A 17,157-nucleotide genomic window follows, 5' to 3' on the forward strand; every position below is an offset into this window, starting at 1 on the left:
GATGATTGTACCAAGGACCAAATATGCATGAATGCATTGAAAACAAACCGTTTATCCCTTACATGCCTCCACACATCCTGTCAACGGATGGTGATTATTTTCTGCAGGCTCATCAGGAATTCGAGTCACTTTTGGTTTCCTGTAGACCGCTGTGTAAGGAGTGGACTGGACTGGACAGGACACAGGACGCTGGCTGTATAACCCCAACCCATTGCATAACAAAAATGAGTCACGGTTACTGACTCACAATATAGAACTAAGGAAAAGATGAGCAAAACCAGGCCTACTTCAGGGTTCCATCTGAACCTAAACGGTGCTTAATGCACCATTCAGCCAAAATATTAGGACCACCGCCCAAAAAAACAGTGCATGACACTGTCCGGGATATATGAATTGTTTATAATTATTCATAGTACTTGTTGAATGCAGCAGTTATGACCAGGCAGACCTGAGTGACCGTGATAAAGACAAAATTTGTTATGTATTATCAGACGATTAGGTTAAAGTATTTCTAAAAGAGCAAGAAGTGCTCGCAGACAGCTTTGTTGAATACCCACCAACAGTGGCACGAAGAGAGACAAGCATCTGGGTTGAAGTCAGGGCTCTGTGCAAGCCATGGGGATTCATTTTCTGTAAGTGATTCATATGCAGTGTATGTAGATTTAAAAAAGAAAGCTCCGACACTGTTACATCTTTTATTTTTTAATTAATTATTAATTTTAACATCTTCAAACCTAGTCGTAATTGCAAAACTAAAAAAATCAAAACCCAAAATATCCAGCAAAACATTATCAGAGCTGAGAACATATTAAGGCAGACCTTGTGGCAACATAAAGCAACAGCAAGCGTAGGTGCAGAAGTGGGTATTTAGTTCTCAAATTAATGGAACTCGTGCAACTTATACCAGCCCAAGGTCTTCAACATTCATACATTCGACATTCGGCCAACCATGGAAATACAACCAAAGGTTGAATTTATTTGAGGGAAAAGTATTGTTAGACACACAATTTGGACATAGAAGTATGGAAACCATTATTCCAACAAGGTGTCGGTATTATACATAGCATTCTGGATCATTTCACGCGGGCAAAAACATGCAAAGGCAACGTTAAAGCTATGATTTAAAATAATTATTACATTTAAACATTGTTTTTCAACTTAAGCACAGATGCAGTTGATCAGCCAAGGCATGTCTGGTGTCTGAAGTTTTCACCATAAGGAAAAATGGTTTAGTGTTGTGCTAATTTTGTGGAGCAACGTGTGATCTTGTAATAGAAAATGGGTAAAACGATCTTTCTATTGGTATGAAGGTACACCTTATTAAAAATAATGGCTGTGAATGGAAGGGTGCTGCATCCCAAATCACATAGTACTGTTAAATTAAAATACCACTAATAATTATATCCTACATACTACAGACTTTGTAGCTTAGAATGCAGGCAGGATATGAACCAAGTGTGCTTGTTTTTCAGTACTGTCTGATCGACAATTAGCATGGACTAACGATTAAATCAGTCAGGTATATGGATTTTAACCCTACCTGACTGATTTAATTGGTAGTCCATGCTAATTATCGATCTGGTAGTACTGAAAAACAAGCGGTTCACATCCTGTCTGCATTCTAACCTACAAGGTCTGCAATAATGCCAGACAGTTATGTAGCTGTGTCGGGGAATACAACCTAAAAAAAAATAGAATGCTGAAGATTTCTGGGAGAGTGTTAAATGTAAATGAAGGATTACAGGTTGATGTTATATTGACCATGAAATCAAATGCTAGAACTACATAAAGCATCAAGTTTAAAGACTTAGCTCAGCATTTTGAATGACATTAAATTGTTTTGCTTGCAGACTGGATTAAAATCCTTCAGATGGTGAAGGTACACAGACTACAAGAAAATGAGAAGGGTTTAGATTAATATTATTCTTACAAGATCACACCTGCTTCCAAGCAAAAGATAAAACTAAGGTGCTAAAATCAGACACTCTGTCTGTTCAACTGCATTTGTGTTATATAAAGCATAATGTTTTGTTTATATATCTCAAATGAATAACTGCCCAAGGCAGTGGTTAATAAAGAGCTGCAACCCATTACGCATATTACCGTATTACACAATGCTTCAAATCAGGACGGCAACACCGATATCATTAATAATAATTAGTACGTCGCCAGACGTTGTTTTTCCAACATTATCCATGGACGTCAACATTATCCAACAGTCAACTCCAAAGCAAAGCTACAGAACAAACTTCAAACATCTGGGTTGCTTAACTTCATTTGGTATACCTGGAACATAGTGTACATCTTGGGCAAAGTATGGCTTTGAGAAGAAAAATAAGGTTTTAAGGACAAAAAAAATCTTCATTTTTATTTACCTTCCATGTCATTAAGGCACTTCATCTTCAAGAGGTGCAAAAGGGAACAAACAATTACAGCTAAAACAGTAACAGCGAAAATAAAGCAGGCTATTTTTATGGCTCTTTCGGAGCTAATCAGCGGTGCTGATGTTCCAGCGTTGGTCCAACACAAACAATGCAGTTTTACACTGCTGCACTGTGGGAAATACTTGACTTTGAGAATGCCACAAGTGTGGGAGCTGGGCTTTTAACGTGAATAATGAATTGAAAGAAATTACAGGCACTCTTGAGGGCTCTTCATGGGCAGCAATCTTGAAATCAAGGGCACTATTATTCTTAGTCTGGCTTTAGCCTCCTACTGCAGGAACAAGAATCAAAAGCTAAAACACCCACCATAACCTTGATATTAAAGCTGCAGCTAATAACTGCCTGAGCCATACCACACAAAAAATTGTTCCTATTGAGTATCAACAGAACCATCATGAAATGGACTTGTGCATAGCAACTGGTGTCTTGCAGTTCCACAGTCCTACCAGAGGGGTCTCCAGAATCCAAAGTTACAAACTTCATGTTCAAAAGTGACTGGCAATCCTGATGCAACCCAAAGCAAAAGCTACAAGCGTAGCCTCCAACTGCAGCAACAAGAATCAAAAGCTAAAACACCAACCCTAACCTTGATATTAAAGCTGCAGCTAATAACTGCCTGAGCCATACCACACAAAAAAATTCTCTATAGAGTATCAACAGAACCATGATGAAATGGACTTGTGCATAACAGCTGGTGTCTTCCAGTTCTGTAATTCCACCAGAGGGGCCTCCAAAATCCAAAGTTACATACTGAATGTTCAAAAGTGACCGGCAATCCTGATGCAACCCAAAGCAAAAGCTAGAAGCGTACTGAAGCAGGCCCTAAATCACGCTAGACGACTTTGGCATAAAAGCAATTTGTTTAAAGAACACGCAATTGGATTAAGTGGTTCAGGAAAGACTTGGCAGCAGATGATTAATACAGCAGAATCAAAAGGACGGCAAAAAAAATATGGATCCCACAGGAATAATTTAAAAGGAAGAAAAGAAAAAGCATGGCGCATGATAAACAGCTTTACTAAAAGGCAGGAAAACCTAAGGAAGTAGAAATATTAAAAAACGTATGAAACAGATGGAATCAGCAGCATGCTGGTCAAGATTATTCACCACCTAGATTCGGATCTTTACTGTGCTGGCTGAATAATTTAAAGAAATAACAGAGTAACAAGTGCACAAAGTGCCACACTGCCTACAAAGGATTTAGTTTTGGACGGCTGAGTTAGCTACTGAAACCAATTTTTTTTTTGTTATCTATTTTTCCCCACTTTTTTCCCCACAATTTCCCCCCCCAATCTAGTCGTGTCCAATTACCCTGATTGCGTCCTCTATACTGATTCGACCCTTCACCGCTGACTGAGGACGCCTCTCAACTGAACAGGCGCCATCAGTCAGCCAGCAGGGGCCGCAGTCGCACCAGTTATGAGGACCTATGATCCAACTTTTTACCCTCTAACCCTGAACTACAGCCAATCGTTGTTCATGCAGCCGCCCAGTCGTAAGGCAGAGCTGAGATTTGATACGATGTATTCGAAACCCCAACTCTAGCGTACTTTACCGCTGCGCCACCTGAGCGGCTTCTAATTTATTTATTTTTTCATTTTTGATCAAAAATCAAAAGCAAATGCGTCAACTAAGGCATTAGAATGACCTGACGTGATAATCGTTAATTATTCTATATATTTTAAAATACAGCAATCAGTCCAACAGGTGGAATCAGCAGCATGCTGGTCAAGATTATTCACCACCTACATTTAGATCTTTACTTTACTGTGCTGGCTGAATAATTTAAAGAAATTAGAGTAACAAGTGCACAAAGTGCCACACTGCCTACAAAGGATTTAGTTTTGGACGGCCGAGTTAGCGACTGCAACCACATTTTTAAACCAGCCATTTAAAAATCTTGTTTCCCAATTTATAAATATGGCCATTTATCATCATTTTTGATCAAAACTCAAAAGCGAATGTGTCAACTAAGGCTTTAAAATGACCTGACGTGATAATCGTTAATTATTCTATATATTTTATAATACAGCAATCAGTCCAACAGATGGAATCAGCAGCATACTAGTCAATATTATTCACCACCCAGATTTAGATCTTTACTGTGCCGGCTGAATAATTTAAGGAGATAGAAGAGTAACAAGTGCACAAAGTGCCACACTGCCTACAAAGGATTTAGTTTTGGACGGCCGAGTTAGCTACTGAAACCACATTTTAAAACCAGCCATTCAAAAACCTTGTTTCCCAATTCATAAATATGGCCATTTTTTTCCGATACTCATCTAATATTTTTTTTAATCATTTTTGATCAAAAATCAAAAGCAAATGTGTCAGCTAAGGCTTTAGAATGACCTGACGTGATAATTGTTAATTATTCTATATATTTTATAATACAGCAATCAGTCCAACAGATGGAATCAGCAGCATACTAGTCAAGATTATTCACCACCTAGATTAAGATAGATTTTGTAACAAGTGCACATAGTGCCACACTGCCTACAAAGGATTTAGTTTTGGACGGCCGAGTTAGCTACTGAAACCACATTTCTAAATAATCATTAACTCATCTATTTACCAGATCACTTTAATTCGTCACTTCTCTGAAACATAAGTACGAATCCAGAACAATAGCAGGATGAGTGCTCTGTGATCTGTTGCGCAAATCGACCTCGACCTTCCCTTGACCTGAACAGAGACGAGGTAAAAATGAAAACGTTTGGAAATGACTCTAGCAGCAGTCATCGCAATGGAGCTTGTTTATTTATTTTAGTACCATCTATCAGTCAACGCAACCACCAGGCCTTTTGATCTTGTGTGACTGCGTTTGACATGAAGGGGGTGTCAACCACCTGACGTGACCATCATTAATTATTAATTATTCTATATATTTTATAACACACCAATCAGTCCAGCTGGCATCCTCGATCACCTTTAGTTAATGATATTGCGCTCACATGTACAAAACCAAACCTGCTATGGAGGCAAGCAACAAACCGGAGTCCATTCTCATCTCATGCGCTCGCAATTTATACTTTTAAGGCTTGACGGAAGAAAAGAAGATGAGAAGCCGTAAAAGCTAACAATAACTTTGGCAACTTAAACAGACTCAAACACTTCTGGCTTTAAACATGCGAATGTTACTGTATTAATAATTAATTCGGCAAATGGATTTATACTGACTAATTCTGGAAATACGGTCATTGGAAATTAAGTCAAGCAGTTGTGAATGAAAATTACAGCTATACAAGACAGACGGAGAGAAAAAAGCAGTATGAAACGATCGCAACACGACTTGCTACTCGAAACCACCAAATAAAAGCCTTCTGTGCACTGTGTAAAATTTTACGTTGCCAACTAAATTTAAGCTAAAACACAAGCCCCAACCCATCGAATCGATAGCGAAAGTAAGTCTTTAACACCCTAAATCCCCGAAAGTTACACACTGCTGTTTAAGCAAGAAGAATTTCATATATTTTTTTTATCTATGGCTTCAGGGGCTCCAAGTCTCATGGAAAGAACAAAGTCTAATAAGGAAAGAGAAAAGAACAAAGTAGTTGCAATCCAAAAATGTGCAAAAAAAATCCAGCCAGATTAAATCAAGCTAATGAGACAAAGCTGGTGAAAAGATATTGCCATTAACAAGCTATTAAACCTTCTAATAAAGCAGTGGCATTAAAAACCTGCTTCCCATTTCAATTCTGCAATAAAACCGAAATTATCATTCACTAAAATGGCAGAAACTGGGATTGAAGGGCTGGTGACAATGAAAAACTGTAACACAGACTCAATGCCACTGCCAATTTGGGGTCGCCAATGTGCATCGAATTACCTCTTTCAGTGAGCGTTCACTTCCCTGAAAGCTAAAGCTCAAACCACAGGCATCGAGTAATCATGGCTAAAAACAGGGGTCCGGCCTGAAGGGGGGGTATAAAGGATCAGTGTGGGTAGGTGTATTAAATGTGTAAGGTGGTGCCTCTAAATGGTAGAGTGTTACAGGGTGTGGTAGTTGCGATCCTTGGACTTGCAGAACTTGTAGAGGAAGAAGATGACCGCCTGGAGGCCGAGAACGAGAACAATACCGCCAATGAAACTGGCGGCATCGAATGTCGCTTTCTTCTTCGGAGGAGGTGACACCGTTGTTGTGGTGGTGGTATCTGCAGAAAGGGACATTGAAATCAGTTTGTGGTTAGGCTGTAAAAACATTGACAAAGGACACGTCTAGATATCTCAGCAATTCTGTGTTTACTGGTTATGAAATTTGGCTTGATGATCGAGCATTTTATTAGGTATCTAACCGATACTTACATTTATTCATTATTTAATAAGCTACAACTACTTCACAGATGGATCAAAGAATGTAAGTGGGTCATTCCTGGGACCTTCAAACTTTTTGAAAATGAAACAATGTTTTTATTTGTTTTTCATGTTTTATTATAAAAAGGACATGTCATACTTTTTCAAACTAATACAGTAGACCCTTGAGTTATGAACCATTTACCATACGAACATTTTGGGTTACGAGCGATCATTTTCATCTTAACGTACAAACAAATCTCTGATTACGAACTGAAATTCGCAAACACGTGACGTCACGAACAAATTGACTATATAGTGAGTGAACATTCGGACAGCGGACAGTGTTTTTTCAGTGTTTTCTTTATATTTTGTAAAATTCAATACTAAAATGACCCCAAAGAATGTGCAGAAAAAGTGTAGTGGTGAGAAAATGAACAAATCTATTACTATTTGTTGTTGTATAATTACTCCTGCCAGTAGCTGTCACTGTGTATCAGACAGAGGGGACAGTGAGTGAGAGAGAAGAAGGAAATCGCAGAGTAAAGTATTCTTTCTTTCGTGCAATTACACCTACAAAATACAACACTTGAAATAAAGAGGGAAATAATAGAGAAATATGAGAGTTATTGTTGTTTCTGGTAGATACATTTTATAAAAAAAGAAGGAAATGTATTATGGTGTATGGTACTGCACACGTACTGTACTGAAATGTGGTGTGTGTTTTTATGTACAGTACTACTGTGTATTGTTGTTTATTGTTGTTTATTACAGTATTATCCATTCTATAATTTAAGGGAAAATATATTTGTATTTATAACAAAAAAGACCATTTAAGACTAGAAAGGTTAGGTAAGGGGGTGGTTTGGGAGGTATTGCACGGATTAATTCTATTTACATGATTAGGTTTAACTAAAGTATTTTGACTTAAGAACAGCCCTTCGGAACCAATTACATTCGTAAGTCAATGGTCTACTGTATTGGTCAAGCTCAAGTACACAAACTGTAGTTTTATTAAAACATTTTTATGCAGTCTCTGACCCAGCATGTCCACCCTGTTATAGACAAATGCATAACTGTTGTGCTTCTGTCTTTCAGCTGCACTTAAGGCCATTCTTTAAAGGATGCACACATAATATCAATATATGTCGTCATTATTATAACCAAACTGAATAATAAAGCTATATAAATTACACATGCACCTCATATACACTGTGACGTCTACCATTAGCTAGCGAGTGAGCAAAACCATGCTAGCATAAAAGTGAATTCAGACAAAGAATTCTCTGCTTTTTAGTATGATTATTTTTAAAATTATCAAATCGTATTGCTTTTTCTCATATATCCCATAACAGGGTGGACATGTTATTGCTTCTGTTTGAGTTGGTCATCTTCTAGACCTTCATCAGTGGTCACAGGACGCTGTCCACAGGGCACTGTTGGCTGGATATATTTTTGATTGGTTGACTATTCTCAGTCCAGCAGTGACAGTGAGGTGCTGCTGTGTCCAGCAGCACTGCTGTGTCTGATCCACTCATACCAGCACATACCAGTGTCACTGCAGTGCTGAGAATGACCCACCACCCAAATAATACCTGCTCTGTAGTGGTCCTGGGAGAGTCCTGACCATTAAAGAACAGAGTGAAAGGGGGCTAACAAAGCATGCAGAGAAACAGATGGACTACAGTCAGTAATTGTAGGACTACAAAGTGCTTCTACATGGTAAGTGGTAAGTTTGTTTGGAAAAACAAAGCAGTATAAGGAGGAGTACTTACTCGACATGGTGGTGGCGATGTGAGTTGGCGCAACGGTGGTAGCAGCTAAAACCACAAAATTTAAATGAATAAAAAAAGGTTGCAAAAAACTTGTGTCTGTCATTAAATCATTGATCTTTGGATTTGCCTGATTGCTTCTTTTTCTTATATCTAGTATCTAATTCATTAGAAAGTTTGTACCTCCCACATAGTCATGTTTTACACTTTGGTTACATTCATGACAGGAATAGTAAGTTATTCATTACACAAGGTTCATCAGTTCACAAGGTTATATCGAACAGTCATGGACAGTTTAGTGTCTCCAATTCACCTCACTAGTATGTCTTTGGACTGTGGGAGGAAACCGGAGCAAACGGAGGAAACCCAAGCAGACACAGGGAGAACATGTAAACTCGACACAGAAAGGACCCGGACCGCCCCACCTGGGGATCGAACCCAGGACCTTCTTGCTGTGAGGCGACAGTGCTACCCACTTAGCCACCCCTTTCTCCCCTTTTTCTCCCTTTTTCGAGCGTCCAACTACCCGATTGCGTCATGCTTCCTCTCCACCAATGCCGATCCCTGCTGATTGAGGAGAACGAAGCTAACCCACGCCCCCTCCGACACGTGGGCAGGATGCCGTATGCATCTTATCACCTACACTTTGACGAGTGCGGTGCAGCTCAGCACTGTGTACGGAGACACACCCTGAGAGCGCTCTTTTCTCATCTCTGTGCAGGCACCATCAATCAGCCAGCAGAGGTCACAATTGCGTTAGTTATGAGAGAGAGACCCTATCCGGCTTAATCCCACCCATATCTGAACAACAGGCCAATCGTTGTTCATGTGGCCGCTCGGCCTAGCCGGCAGGTACGATGTATTCGAGATCCCAGCTCTGGTTGCAGCATGGCTGGATTACTGACCGGGCCAGTGGGGCCAGCGCCCAGGGGCCCTTGAGGTCAGGGGGCCCCGGGGGGGCCCTGGCACAAAACATTTTGCGATGCCTATCAACATTTATGATACAATATATTTTTATTTCCGAGGGCCCTCCATTTTAAGGATCCTCTGACTATTAGGGACTTTGACCCCAGGGCCTCTTGGGGGCCCTAGCCATGCTTTTGGGCCCCTTATGAAAATGGATGAGGCGTTGTGGCACTGCTCTGACTTCGACTTCTGGCTATTAGGGGTCCTAGGAAAGAGGGGGGCATATTTTTAGAGGGCCCTGGTTATGAGAGCCCCAACCAGGGGGCCCTAGAGAAGAGCAGGGCATACCATTAGAGGGCCCTTGATAACGAGGGCCCCTGCTATGGGGCCCTTGACTTCCATAGAAGTCGTTTACCATGGCTCCTTGACTTTTACAAATTGCCAGGCAAGCTACCATATTTCATAACAGACGTTTTGTTGCAAATATGCGATTCAGGCCCTTACTTAATGTTTCTGAACTTGTATTGTTTCAAAATTATTATGTTCAATTTCTCTTAAGCGCAGAGACACAAATTAATTTAGCAATTTTGCAATTATTTAAATTTAAGACAAGCAATTTCAAGCAGTTTGAATGCATACACACACTTAACTGAGCTATTTGATGTTTTTTTCATGCCTGACAATATGTCCAACAGTGAGCTCACTTTAAAGGCTAACTCACTCGCTGCAGCATATCCTTCAGATCTGAACATGAGCCTGGCAGATGAATTGATACAATATAAATCATTCATAACAGTTAAAAAGAAAAATGTCCTAGTAAAATGCTCAAAACCATGATAAATTTGAATTTACAGTCAACCTTTCCAAATGTCTACATAGCACTTAGACTTTTTTTGACTGTGCCTATCACAAATTGTGAAGGGGAGCGTTCATTCTCCAAACTGGCTCGTATTAAGAATGAACTCAGGGGCCTAGACTATCCTTAATCCGTCCTTGGGTTGCAGCGTGTGTTTTTACCGCTGCGTCACCTGAGCCGCCTGTTTCGGCACTTTTATACCGGATTTAGCACCATCTCATCTCCACGTTTTTAAACCGCTCAAAGAAGCTTCAAGGGGAAGAAGATTTTCATGTGATGATGATGTGAAAGCAGCGGTGCATTAGTGTATAGCTAAATCGTTACCTTTAGTAGTTTTAGCATGAGTAGTAGTATTAGGAGTAGTATGAGCTGCAGTAGTATTGGCAGTAGTATTGACAGTAGTTGGAGCCACAGTGGTTGGTTTAGCGCTGGTGGAGATTGTGGTTTCCGGAGTTGGAAGAGCTTGAAAAGAATAAACATGGATTCACTTAAAACAATAGACACAGTTTATGTATTTATCCCCTTCCCAAATTTAGTCATTTCTATCTCCCTATTGCAATTCCCAGCCACTTGCACCACCTCTAGCTGACAAAGCTCTTCTGACACACAGTCGCCGGCTGCTGCTTCTTTTTTTTATATATATATATATTTTTGTTTATGCATTTTCTCCCCTTTTTCTCCCTTTTTAGCGCGTCCAATTGCCCGATTGTGTCATGCTTCCTCTACACCAATGCCAATCACACTTTGACGAGTGCAGTGCAGCTCAGCGTTGTGTACAGAGAGACACACCCTGAGAGCACTCTTTTCGCATCTCTGTGCAGGCGTCATCAATCAGCCAGCAGAGGTCATAATTGCACCAGTCATGAGAGAGAGAGACCCTCAGGCTGCTTCTTGATAACCAGCCTGAGGTGGATGCTTACAGAGAGTTGTAACTTGTATGGAGAGCTACACTACGCTCAATATGAATCCTTTACCACTCGTGCCAATTGCATCTGGTAGACCTCTGGCCAGGTCAGTAGCACTGCTGAGATTCCCAATTTAGCACCATCTGATTTACACCTTTTTGGACCCCTTAAAGAAGCTTTAAGGGGAAGAAGATTTTCATGTGATGATGATGTAAAAGCAACGGTGCATCAGTGGCTACGCGCTCAACCCAAAACATGTCTAGCTGATGGCATTTCAAAGTTGGTACGACGCTGGGAAAAGTGCATCGGAATGTGACTGTAGAAAAGTGATGTCATTTGTTTTTTAAATGATTAATAAACAAAGTGCGGAAACTTATTCCTTGGCTATTTTAAGCTTGTGGCTTAATTCTGGTTGGAACTCTCTCTGGTTGGCACAGTCCACATATTCCACACAGGGTCAAAGTCAAGAATTTGGGCCATTCCAAAGGTTTAGTCTTCGTTTTAATAGATCATTTAAAACCATTTTAGTTTTGTTTTTTGGTCATTGCTCCATTGGACTACCCAATTGTGACCAACCCCCTGACTTATGGTTTGGCATTATACTAAAGAATTGTGAGCTAATCGTTTCTTTGATATTTTGTCTACCACCAACATTCCTGACATAACTGATACTCATGCACACATATAGGAATCAACCAAGGTCACATGTTCACATACACCTCTTTTTTAAAATTTTATTTATGCATTTCCTCCCCTTTTTATCCCTTTTAGCACGTCCAATTGCCCAGTTGCGTCATGCTTCCTCTCCACCAATGCCGATCCCTGCTCTGTTTGAGGAGATGAGGAGAACGAAGCTAACCCACGCCCCCTCCGACACGTGGGCAGCAGCCGTATGCATCTTATCACCTACACTTTGATGAGTGCAGTGCAGCTTACCACTGTGTACGGAGAGACACACCCTGAGAGCGCTCTTTTCTCATCTCTGTGCAGGTGGCATCAATCAACCAGCAGAGGTCGTAATTGCATTAGTTATGAGAGAGAGAGAGAGATCCCATCTGGCTTAATCCCGCCCATATCTGAACAACAGGCCAATCGTTGTTCATGTGGCTGCCCGGCCTAGCGGATACGATGTATTCGAGATCCCAGCTCTGGTTCCTATGTTTACATACACTTCTAAGGGTGTTGTTTGTCATGGCAGTCTTTTCTATTCAATGATTTCTGCAACACTTGTTTCAACCCATTTAAGTTATTTGATTTGTTTCTAGTGGGTTTTCTAAAAAAAAACATGCTAAAATATGCACGGTCAGATATATATAGACACGACACATGGTATGTTTTAGGCTTGTGGCACAACTCTGGTCAAGAGTTTGGAAAGATCATTTCAAAACCACTTCTGTCATACTCTTTGGTCACTGCCTTACTGGACTTGCCAACTGTGACCAAACCCCTGGTTTATGGTTTGGCATTATAGTAAATAATTGCAAAGTAATCATTCCTTCGATATTTTGTACACTTTCTGCAAACCAGGCTCACAGTTAACCTTTCACCTCAATAAATACGCTTGGTTATACTGGTCATGCCTGAGGATGCCAGTTTTGGGCACTGACTTACATGCATCCAGTCCATGGCAATGTAAAGTAACATCAGTCTTCCAGCAGCTTTTTTTATGGCACTAATTCTTGGATGACCTCTGATTATCTGGACACCCCCCCCCCCCCCCCTTTGAAAAAGGACCACTGTTCCATGCAGTCCCTGATTTGTTAAACTTGATCATGTGCGGCCGCTCATGTGGCGCAGCGGTAAAACACACTAGCACACCATAGCTGGGATTTCTAACACATCGTTTCGAATCTAAGCTCTGCCATCAGGCTGGGCTGGGCGCCTACATGAACAACGGTTGGCTGTTGTTCACACAGGGTGGGAAAGCCGGACCAGGGCTCCTCATATCTGATGCAACTACGACCTCTGCTGGCTGACTGATGTCGAGGAACAATGTGTTGATCAGGGTGTGTCTCTCTGTACACAAAGCTGATCCGCATATGACTTCGCCTCGTGCGGGTGAAAAGATGCAGTCGGTACTGCACACGTGTCGGAGGGGGTGTGTGTCAGCTGAAAAAAAAGAAGTGCTTTCTGAGATCAGTACAGAGATTTGGAGACTTTGGCTCTAATGAATGCAGTCAAACAAGCCCTATTTATATGATTAGAAGGTCATATCACAAAGTGAAATAAACAATGATAAAAATTCCAAACTGTTTTTTAATCATATAGTAATAAATAAAGGACCAATGTTGAAATCATAAAAGTTCCAAGAATGCCATGACATGTCCCTTACAAGTCTAAATAAATGTGACCTCAACTGGACAGACATGAAATTAAAAACATTCTTTTGCACAGATTTAGGGTAAATAAAAAGGCTTACAGCAGTTTGTCTTGTTGCAGCTTTTATCAGGCGCTTGAGCGCTGTTAAAACAGTATGATGTGTCTATTGGAAACAAAAATACAAAATACAATGAGTCAAATACAGTACACTTGAATGAACTAGAAGAACAAGATAAAGATTTTACATTGACAGATTTACACATACACTGATCAGCCATAACATTAAAACCACCTCCTGTCCATTTTTATCAGCTCCATTTACCATACAGAAGCACTTTCTCTACATACTTTTTTTAGAATGCTTTCACCCTGATTTTCAATAGTCAGGACCCTCACAGGACCACCACAGAGCAGGTATTATTTAGGTGGTGGATCATTGGTGTGTTAGTGTGGATCAGACACAGCAGCGCTGCTGGAGTTTTTAAATACCGTGTCCACTCACTGTCCACTCTATTAGACACTCCTACCTAGTTGGTCCACCTTGTAGATGTAAAGTCAGAGACGATCGATTATCTATTGCTGATGTTTGAGTTGGTCATCTTCTAGACCTTCATCAGTGGTCACAGGACGCTGCCCACGGGGCGCTGTTGGCTGGAAATTTTTGGTTGGTGGACTATTCTCTGTCCAGCAGGGACAATGAGGTGATTAAAAACTCATACCAGCACAACACACACGAACACACCACCACCATGTCAGTGTCACTGCAGTGCTGAGAATGATCCCCCACCTAAATAATACCTGCTCTGTAGTGATCCTGTGGGGGTCCTGACCATTGAAGAACAGCATGAAAGGGGGCTAACAAAGCAGTCAGTTATTGTAGAACTACAAAGTGCGTGCATCTATATGCAAAGTGGAGCTGATAAAATAGACAGTGAGTGTAGAAACAAGGAGGTGGTTTTAATGTTATGGCTGATTGGTGTTCATACAAAAAATACAAACAAGTAGAAATAGAAGCAGACTGAATTTCTATACTTTTCACCCAATACTCAGGGGTCTAAGTGTTGTGCTCTTTACACTGTTATGCAGCTTGACACATTGGTCATTGGTTCAAATTGTTTCTGAACAGCATCCCTGCCCTTTACTCCTATTGTATGCAGCTCGGAAGTATGTTTACATATTAAGACTGTGGTGCCTATTTAATTCTGGGTTTATCTGTGTGTCTGTCTTTACCCGTCAGTGAGCCTCGACTCGCAAACTCTGTCTGTCCATGTCGGTCCATCAGCTCCCACACAATCTTTTTTTCCCCTTATTTGCATTTATCCAAAGCGACTTATAACTGTGAGTGAATACAACTCTATAATTTGAGGGTTAAGGGACTGGTTGCTCAACCAGTGGCAACTTGTGACTTTCTAATAACTAGTCAGAACCTTAAATGATGAGCTGAGTTACTTTTGGAGATTACTGAGCAATTGCATCAATGTACCACTGACATACCACTGCCCCTCGTAACAACTGTGCAGGTCATGCTCAGGGATGTATTAAATATTGGGCTGATGGTAACTGCTCATAGTTCAAGTGTTAAACACAGCAGATACAATCAGGCATAAATACCTGAGTGACTTTGATGAGGGCCAGAACATTATAGTGTTACAACTGCGTTGAACAAGCAGTAAGGAGTGCTCACCGGCAGCAACAGAAAAGAGTACCCACTGAGAGTGGTCTGAGGAGGGACAAGCCATGAACTGCCAACATGCTTCTGGGTGGCCAAAACTCATTGATGCCAGAAGACATGACATAGCCATTATCACTTCATTTATGTACAGTATATGTATGACAGCAAAGCATACATGTTTATATTAGTGCAACTTGGTTAGTAGATCTGATTTATTTATAAGGATTTTAACGACATGTTAAAACTGGTTGGTTACATTAAAGATTAAACTGATTAATCTTGTGTAACCAGTAACTACCTGTTCTGTCATTAATATCAAACACAGTCATGGACAATCTTGTATTTTCAATTCACCTCACTTACATGTTTTTGGACTGTGGGAAAGAAACCGGACCTCTCTTTCTGGGACTCGACCCACGGACCTTATTGCATGAGGTGACAGTGCTACCCTGGTTAGTAAAATAGTTCAGTTATAAGTATACATTACTATATTCATAACGAAATATGTCTCCTGTGGGTAAAAAAAATAATTGTTTGATGTACTTTATTTACTGCTAAATTTGCAACCCCCCCCCATCGGAATCGGCTATCGGCCGATATCCCTGAAAGGAGATCGGAGATCGGAATTGGTGCCAAAAACCCCGATCGGTACATCTCTATATATAACAACTCCCAAAGGCACGACTCAGTTCCTTTCGTTCATTTTAACGAGCCGTTAAATAAAAACGGATCGTTCACGAACGAACTAGGGATGTCCCGATCCGATCTCAAAGACTGATCGGAATCGGCTTTACTAAACCCGATCCTAATCCCGATCTTTTGTTTTACATCAGCATGTCCGCTGTGTGGAAATAGTTTGAATTGGAAAGTGAAACAAGTCCAACAGCGAAGTGTAATGTCTGCAATGCGAGCGTTTCACGAGGCGGTAGGAGCAGAGCTGCGTTCATTACTGTAGAATTTTACTATTTATATGGTGTGTGAGTCAAGGATCACACCGGTTTACAAAACAACGTAGTGATGCACTCGTTTAATAAAGAAATAAATACACGGTATATTCACATATTGTCGGGAGCAGAACACTTTAACTTCTTCTGTTACGGTACCGAATAGCGTCAAGCACGCTATTTCATGCACTATGGAAGCCCCAAAGGGTCAAAACACACTCACTTCGCATAGAAACGTCCATCAAACCATTGTCACAATACAAGCACTTTAAAAACTGGCTTTCCTTCATAACAAAAGAGCCTTTCCATTTTATTTAGGTATTCAGGTTTTACTGTAAAGCTTTTAAGTAACTTTTTTTCTTATATTCAAGTTAAGCTGCTACACAGATTTCTGTTAATTTTTAGTGTATCACTGCATTAAACAGATTTTTTTTCTTCGAATGTAAAGTTTAAAGTAAAACTGTAATTATCTCAATCATTTTGATCGATTTTGTAAAAATACAAAACATTAAGCCAATAGCTTGGATGCAGCATTTTTCCCTTCAGCACTGCAGAGCTATTTAGTTGTTAAACATATACACTGGATTAATTTGAATAACTGTAATGTACTTGAAGTGTGCACTGTGTGAACAGTATTATCTAGTTCTTATCTAGACAATATCTAGAAAATACAAGTATCGGTTTGAGAATCGGTATCGGATCGGGATCAAAGTTAATAATCGGGATCGGTATCGGGAACAAAAAAACGTGATCGGGACATCCCTAGAACAAATCATCACTAGTGGTTATACAGTTTCAAAAAGTTTTATGGGATGGGATGTACTAAAATGACACATTACACATCTCTTAATGTTTTAAATGTATCAACATTTTTTCTATTTTATTTGAATAAAAAAAACTATTGTGAGATTTATATCCACTTGTCACCCTCTCCTGTTAAAAAAAGTAACGTTTTTGATTGTGATAATTTGTAACATTTGGCACTTGTACCCTTTAATGGAATGGTTATTGCACATCAAAAATACCCCCCCACACCCTTTTTACCC

At 40.2% G+C, this 17,157-nt stretch overlaps 1 protein-coding gene across 1 annotated transcript in view; it reads right to left on the reverse strand.

The window, feature by feature from the left end:
• Nucleotides 1-686: 686 nt before the first annotated feature.
• The window catches only part of cd164 (CD164 molecule, sialomucin), a 29,486-nt gene continuing 13,015 nt past the window's right edge, over nucleotides 687-17,157 (reverse strand). The window contains exons 3-6 of the mRNA XM_063001917.1: nucleotides 13,596-13,658; nucleotides 10,596-10,733; nucleotides 8,513-8,557; nucleotides 687-6,598 (exon numbers count right to left, since the gene is read on the reverse strand). Of these exons, the coding sequence (XP_062857987.1) occupies nucleotides 6,435-6,598; nucleotides 8,513-8,557; nucleotides 10,596-10,733; nucleotides 13,596-13,658 (410 nt within the window). The 3' untranslated portion in view covers nucleotides 687-6,434. The remainder of the gene's footprint in view (nucleotides 6,599-8,512; nucleotides 8,558-10,595; nucleotides 10,734-13,595; nucleotides 13,659-17,157) is intronic.

Source organism: Trichomycterus rosablanca, chromosome 9 (genome assembly GCF_030014385.1).
Source record: "Trichomycterus rosablanca isolate fTriRos1 chromosome 9, fTriRos1.hap1, whole genome shotgun sequence".
Lineage (NCBI taxonomy): Eukaryota > Metazoa > Chordata > Actinopteri > Siluriformes > Trichomycteridae > Trichomycterus > Trichomycterus rosablanca.